This window comes from Sardina pilchardus, chromosome 8, assembly GCF_963854185.1.
Source record: "Sardina pilchardus chromosome 8, fSarPil1.1, whole genome shotgun sequence".
NCBI lineage: Eukaryota > Metazoa > Chordata > Actinopteri > Clupeiformes > Clupeidae > Sardina > Sardina pilchardus.
In genome coordinates, this window is record NC_085001.1 from 29355454 (window position 1) to 29362953 (window position 7500).

The window sequence follows — 7500 nt, forward strand, 5'->3', positions numbered from 1 at the left end:
ATTCTGAGTTGACACTGAAGTGTGTGTGTGTGTAGCACGCCGGAGCCTCCTGTGGAGGAGGCTGTTGGGGAGAAGGAGGAGAAGAAGGAGAAGGAGGGGGATGGGGAGAGGGAGGTGCCCATGAAGGCCTCCTCCACCCTGACCCAGTCCACCGAGGTGCTCAACGACTCCACTGACGAGGAGGTGGCCCCCCCAAAACCCCCCCTCCCTGGGCTCAAGGTTCCTGAGCACTGGTAAGAGTCACACACACACACACACACACACACATCAATCAACCACCAATGAGGAAGCGCCACCCTTTAACGCCGCCCCCCCCCCCCCCCCATGCACACACTCACTCACTCACTCACGCACACACGCACACACACACATATGCACACATATGCATGCAAACGCACACACACTCACTCACACACTCATTCAGCACCACCACCGATGAGGAAGTGCCTCATCTAGAGTTGGTCGAGTTCTTCTCTTGATCTGCTCGTTGATTGGTGCACAACGGAAGATGGCCAGTTGATCCACATGTTCTAGCCTGGCTGATCAGAGCAGGCCCAAAACAGCCTGGGGGAGGGGAGGGGGGGGGGGGGGGGTTCTGCCTGCACACACACAAGTGTCAAAGTGAGATAGTGCTGACCACACTAAAGGGAAGTGGTACTCTGTGTTGTATAGATACAGTCTTGGCTCCGTATTTAAATGTGTGTTGCGGACTGTGGAGACTCTCCTGTGTGTGTGTGTGTGTGTGTGTGTGTGTGTGTGTGTTGTGTGCTGTGGAGACTCGTGTGTGTTGTGCACTGTGGAGACTCGTGTGTGTGTGTGTGTGTGTGTTGTGGACTGTGGAGACTCGAGTCTCGATATGACTGTTCAGAGCCTCAGATGCAGATTCAGTTCAGACGCGTGAAACAAGGCTGCACACAGCTCTTCTGTTTTTACTTTGCGTTTTGCACCTATTTAGGAGGGGGGTGTGTGTGGGCTGTTTTTACTTTGCATTTTGCATCTATTTTGTGTGTGTGTGTGCTGGTTTTACTTTGCATTTTGCACCCATCTGTGGTGCGTGTGGTGTGTGTGTGTGTATGTGTGTGTGTGTGTGTATGCACGCACACCAGTGACTTTGTGTGCTTTGCGGCTTGTCTTCTCGTAAGTCCCCCAGCTCAGGTGTGATCTGTCAGCGCTAGGGGACGCTTGTGAACCGTGGTAGTGCTCTAGTGCAGAGGAGCTGATACGCTACGCTGGACGGACACACACACACATTTTATGTACTTTATTTGATTCCACTTTACAAGTCAAGTTACATTAGGAATCAAATCTCTTGAATAATCCAGTAGATTTAAGCCGAGGGTGGCAAGACTAGTGACAGCGATATCGGTTGGCATCAAGACTGGCGTTAGCACACACACGCACAAATGATGAGCTATTTACCGTTTTAGCTGTAAATCACTTTTCTGATTGTGAGGCACTTTTGACTCTATAAAGTCGTATAAAGGAATGACCTTGAACCTTGACCTTCTGCTGCCGTTGACCTCCTGCCGTTCTGGCTGTGTGTGTGCGCCAGCCCTTCATAGGCGTGCCCCATGGCATCACCCCTGGCGTTTGCCCCACTGGACTGGCACACTGCAGCTGACCTGCCCTCTGCGCCAGAGCAAAGCTGCGTCAGGGTTTATTTAGACGGAGAAAGCAGGAAACGAGAGAGAGAGAGAGAGAGAAAGCAGGAAAAGAGAGAGCGCGTCAAAACAGCTCACGTTACCTCCAGCACCCCAAGACTGGCAGAAAAGGACACCGTGCAGTACAAGGAGCAGGATTGCTAGTCATGTGTGTGGATGTGTCCACGGATCAGGTCTATTTAGATCCAATCCAGGGCAGCCTTTCTGGAGACGTGACCTGCACCTCACAGACGTGTGTCTGTGTGTCTGTGTGTGTTTGTGTGTCTGTGTGTGTTTGTGTGTGTGTGTGCGCACTGACCCATGCTAGTTAGTGAGATAAAAGAGGCCAGGTGAGTTTGGCTCATGTTATTGTCGGTGCACCTTGCACACAGTAGGCATTGTTTCCCCAGCGTGCTAGAGCAGAGGTACAGAAAGGCAAGTATATGGTCTATATATAGTGTGTGTTCCGTGAAGGGACTATATATAGTGTGTGTGTTCTGAGAAGGCTCGTCTTTGAAGGCTCCAGCAGCAGCAGCAGCACACAAGATGAGATGAGATGAAATGAGGTGGGACTTCCGCTGCAAACTGTTGCCATCTCGCTGCCTGAAACTCAGAAGTAGCGCCCCACCAGAGGTGTCTGTGTGTGTGTGTGTGTGTGTGTGTGTGTGTGTGTGTGTGTGTGTGTGTGTGTGTGTGTGTGTCTGTCTTATTTGACCTTCAGCCTATTTAACAAAGCTGGTGAAATATCAGCCTCTTGTACAGCAGATTTGTGGCCTTGGCTACAAATGGCAGCATCTTGTGCTTGTATACCGTAAAACTTCAAACAATAGCAATGCTTATATAGTATTTGCCAGTTTTGGTCATGTACAAAGGCTGATCGCTAGGGGTCTCAGGATTGTTGGATTTACAAAAGTGATTTCATCCGTTATTGGAAATTGCCACGCATCTGGAGGTGTTGTGTGTATCCACAACATCTGTGTGTGTCTGTGTGTGTCTGTGTGCGAGTGTGTGTATCCATAACACCTGTTTGCTGTTGCTTTGTTATGGTTAACAGTCAAATAACTGAATCTTTTGCTGAGTAATGATTGAACACATATTAAAATTTTAGTCCTTAAGTAGTATTTATTCTGAATTGTGGACACAAATAATGAAGTGTGTGTGTGTGTGCGTGTGTGCGCGTGTGTGCACGTGTGTGCGTGTGTGTGCGTGTGTGAGAGCGAGTTAGAACAGAGATGGTGAATCACACTTGCGAGGTCTAGACAGAGCAAGTGTGTGTGTGTGTGTGTGTGTGCCAGAAGCTGTCTTGTTTAGACTGGGTCTCAGTCTTAAGACGTGTCTCCTCCAACACACGCAAGCGTCATTCTTCCAGTCTAAGATCATGACTGTGTGTGTGTAATTTCTGGAACACTTGCCATGGAGCAGTTTGTCATCAAGTACAAGCGAAGACAGGCAGCTCAGGATATTGCCACACATAGAAGTGTGTTTAGTTTCTTTCAGTTTCTCTGCTGTCCTGTTCTTCTCTCCTTTGTGGATGACCTGCTGTATAATATTAGCGTGTGTGCGTGTATGTGTGTGTGCGCGTGTGCGTGTGTGTTTGTGTGTGTGTGTGTGTGTGTGTGTGTGTGGTTTTAACCAGCTGTGGTTAGTTTCTTTCAGTTTCTCTGCTGTCCTGTTCTTCTCTCCTTTGTGGATGACCTGCTGTATAATATTAGCGTGTGTGCGTGTATGTGTGTGTGCGCGTGTGCGTGTGTGTTTGTGTGTGTGTGTGTGTGTGTGTGTGTGTGGTTTTAACCAGCTGTGGGGATGAGCTGTACATTGGACAAACACCAGTGATGTCAGTCTAAAATAATGTCCAGTCTGTGAGTGTGTGTGTGTGTGTGTGTGTGTGTGTGTGTGTTTGCGGGTTGGGGGGGGGCTCTCTCCAACCAGCTGGGTGGATGAGTTGTCAGTTGGCCAAACGCCTGTCATGTCCTTGTAAGATAATGTCCCTGTGTGTGTGTGTGTGTGTTGTCAGAAAATGTCCCTGTGTTGTGTTGTCTCCATCCAGCTGTTTGAGTGAGCCGCTAGTTTAAGAGGTCCCATCATGTCATAGTGAATGTGTGTGTTTGTGTGTGTGTGTGTGTGTGTGTGTGTGTGTGTGTGTGTGTGTGTGTGTGTGTGTGTGTGTGTGTGTGTGTGTGTGTGTGTGTGTGTGTGTGTGTGTGAGAGATTGAGCCTTTAACTTGAAGCGTGCCCGTAGTGTTGGTGATGTCACACTGTCACACACCACACACACACCACAGCCTACTGTCTCCTGCCACAGGATGTGGAGACACAGTCCTACATTAGAACCCACCTCCTCTCTTCACCTCCTCTCTTCACCTCCTCTTTTCATCCTCTCTTCATCTCCTCTCTTCACCTCCTCTGGTCATCTCCTCTCTTCAGCCTTGGTATCCAATGAGCTTTGATGTAAGCTTTAAGGCTGTTGGGCAAACATAAAGATGTTAGTATTGTGTCACTGGCCTTTAATCAGTTTGTAAAGGCACTAGTAAAGGAACTTTATTAACTGTTCTTCTAGAACGTTCTAACCGGTTTAGAAGAGGGCCCTTGAAACACTGGAGCAATAATGCTTTTGCTCTGTGTGTGTGTTGTTCTATGGGCTAGCTGTGTTAGTGGGATTATGTGAGGTGTGTGTGTGTGTGTGTGTGTGTGTGTGTGTGTGTGTGTGTTTTTGTTGTTCTGTGGGTTAGCTGTGTTAGTGGGATTGTGTGTGTGTGTGTGTGTGTGTGCGTGTGTGTGTGCGTGTGTGTGCGTGTGTGCACTGTTCTGTGGGTTAGCTGTGTTAGTGGGATTGTGTGAGGTAGTGTGTGTTGTTCTATGGGTTAGCTGTGTTAGTATGGTTGTGTGAGATGTGTGTGTGTGTGTGTGTGTGTTTTTACAATGCAGACTTTGCTAGTTTAGTGAGATGTGCTTGCGTGTGTGTTGGGATCTGTTGTGTGTCAGCACTGCAGCACTGCGTAACAAAATACACAACTTCACTCTGTGTTGCGTTTGGCATTCGTTTAAGTGAAACAGCAGGGTTACAGCTGTGTGTGTGTGTGTGTGTGTGTGTGTGTGTGTGTGTGTGTGTGAGAGTGTGTGTGTGTGTGTGGGAGTGCGAGAGAGATCAGTGACTCCAGGGGCTTAGAGGAGAGCCGTGGTCTGTGGCCAGAGATGCATTCCACCGCTGGAATGATGAGAATGTAGCCTCTTCACACACGTACACTCTTCACACACACACACACACACACACACACACACACACACACACACACACACACATACTCCACCTACTTGCACACGTACACTCCACACACACGCACACACACACACATTCTCATAGCAGCCTCCACACACACGTACACTCCACACACACGCACACACTCTCCTCACACACAGACGCACACATATTCTCATAGCAGCCTCCTCACACACATACTCTACATATACACACATACACATTCTCTCATAAAAGCCTTCTCACAAACACACCCTCTCCTCACAAACACGCTGCAGACTCTTCACACACAAACTCTCCTTACACACACACACTCTTTTGTCATCTCCACTGGCTCTAATCCTACTTCAGTGTGTGTGTGTGTGTGTGTGTGTGTGTGTGTGTGTGTGCAACCTCCAGCCCTGTTATATAACCTCAGCTGGTCCCTGGTGTGTCTCATCCTTCTCAGTCCGCTCCACAGTATGTAAGTAATGTGAACGAAGGGACAGTCACTCTGGGAAACATAATTAAACTGCTTCCTTTTCTCTCCCTCTCTCTATCACTCTATCCCACTCTCTCTCTCTTGCCCTCTCGCTCTCCACCATGTTTCTCTCCCTCCCTCTCTCTCTCTCTCTATCTCTCCCTCTCTCTCTCTCTCTCTCTCTCTCTCTCTCTCTCTCTCTCTCTCTCTCTCTCTCTCTCTCTCCAGTCCTCCAGCTCTTCCTCCTAAGAAGCGTCAGTCCGCTCCATCTCCCACGCGTGTGGCAGTGGTGGCCCCCATGAGCAGAGCTACCAGCGGCTCCAGTCTTCCCATCGGCATCACCAAACAGGTGTGTGTGTGTGTGTGTGTGTGTGTGTGTGTGTGTGTGTGTGTGTGTGTGTGTGTGTGTGTGTGTGTGTGTGTGTGTGTGTGTGTGTGTGTGTGTGTGTGTGTGTGTGTGTGTGTGTGTGTGTGTGTGTGTGTGTGTGTGTGTGTGTGTGTGTGTGTGTGTGTGTGTGTGTGTGTGTGTGTGTGTGAGCAACCTGTGGCTCCAGTCTTCTATCTGTGTGTGTGTGCTACTGAGGTCTACCTCACATGAGCTGTTGATGGCCACATGTCTGTCAGGATATAAAGTCCTAAAAATGCTAAATATAAAAATATAAAGAAATACCAAGCTGCTCTACCACCAAGTATGCTCTAGAAATTGATTTCAACAGCAGCAAATTGTCTTTGTATACTGTAATGTGTGTGTTTGTCAGACCCATGTGGGCACCTGCTTATCTCTGTCTGTGTGTGTGTGTGTGTTATGTATGTGTGTGCGCGCGTGCGTGTGTGTTATGCGTGTGTGTGCGTGTGTGTGTGTGTGTGTGTCAGGACTACGAGGCGGACGCTCTGCAGCGGCGTTTCTCTGGAGGGAGCCACTCGTACGGCGGCGAGTCTCCGCGCCTGTCCCCCTGCAGCAGCATGGGCAAACTCAGCAAGTCCGACGAGCAGCTCTCCTCCATAGAGCAGGACAGCGGACAGTGCTCCCGCAACACCAGCTGTGAGACCCTGGGTAAGACACACACACACACATGCACACACACACACACACAGATCAGCTCTCCTCCATCGAGCAAACTGTAGCACCAGTTTGCGTGTCACTGGTGTTGTGTGGGTGAATCCATCAGTTGTAAAACACATACACACACACACACACATCCATTAGCCTTCTCTTCCTGCAGTCACCACATCCCTAGATACACACACACACACACACACACACACACACACACACACACACACACGCACACGTCCATGAGCGTCTTCTTCCTGCAGACACCTCTGGGGTCACCACATCCCTAGACACACACACACACACACACACACACACACACACACACACACGTACGTCCATGAGTCTTCTCTTCCTGCAGTCACCTCTATCCCTAGATACTCTCTCTCTCACACACACACACACACACACACACACATCCATGAGTGGCCTCTCTGTGGGCTGACCACATCCCTGTGTGAGTGACAGGAGAAAATGAGGGTGGGATTGATGGGGAAAGGTGTGTTGTCATGGGGACCCGTCATGAACCATCCAGGCATCCACTTACTGCCCTCAACCTCTGAGGAAGGAAGGAAGGAAGGATGTTAGTGGGATTGTGTGTGTGTGTGTGTGTGCGTGCACGCTGTTCTGTGGGATTGTGTGTGTGTGTCTGTGTGTGTGTCTGTGTGTGTGTCTGTGTGTGTGTGTGTGGTCTGATGGACTGACTCTCACCCCCCCACATCACATCACAGGTCGTTGGTGAGGCCCTTCTCGTTGGTTTCTCCCTGACAGGAGATGGAGGTAGGCGTGGCCAGGCTAGCTAGCTGTTTCCGATAGCTGCATCCAGGCACACTCAATTAGCCTGCATACATTTTAGTGTGTATCTAGATCAGGTGCTAGCTGTGTTACAGCACACTCAATTAGCCTGCACACATTTTAGTGTGTATCTAGATCAGGTGCTAGCTGTGTTACAGCACACTCAATTAGCCTGCACACATTTTAGTGTGTATCTAGATCAGGTGCTAGCTGTGTTACAGCACACTCAATTACCCTGCATACATTTTAGTGTGTAGCTAGATCAGATGCTGTCTGTGTTACAGCACACTAAATT

At 49.3% G+C, this 7500-nt stretch overlaps 1 protein-coding gene across 2 annotated transcripts in view; it reads left to right on the plus strand.

The window, feature by feature from the left end:
• rapgef1a (Rap guanine nucleotide exchange factor (GEF) 1a) overlaps positions 1 to 7500 on the plus strand; it is a 61943-nt gene that overhangs the window by 28706 nt on the left and 25737 nt on the right. For both annotated transcript variants that reach the window (XM_062543530.1, XM_062543531.1), the window contains exons 6-8: positions 36 to 233; positions 5585 to 5705; positions 6230 to 6410. In XM_062543530.1, coding sequence (XP_062399514.1) covers positions 36 to 233; positions 5585 to 5705; positions 6230 to 6410 — 500 coding nt within the window. The remainder of the gene's footprint in view (positions 1 to 35; positions 234 to 5584; positions 5706 to 6229; positions 6411 to 7500) is intronic.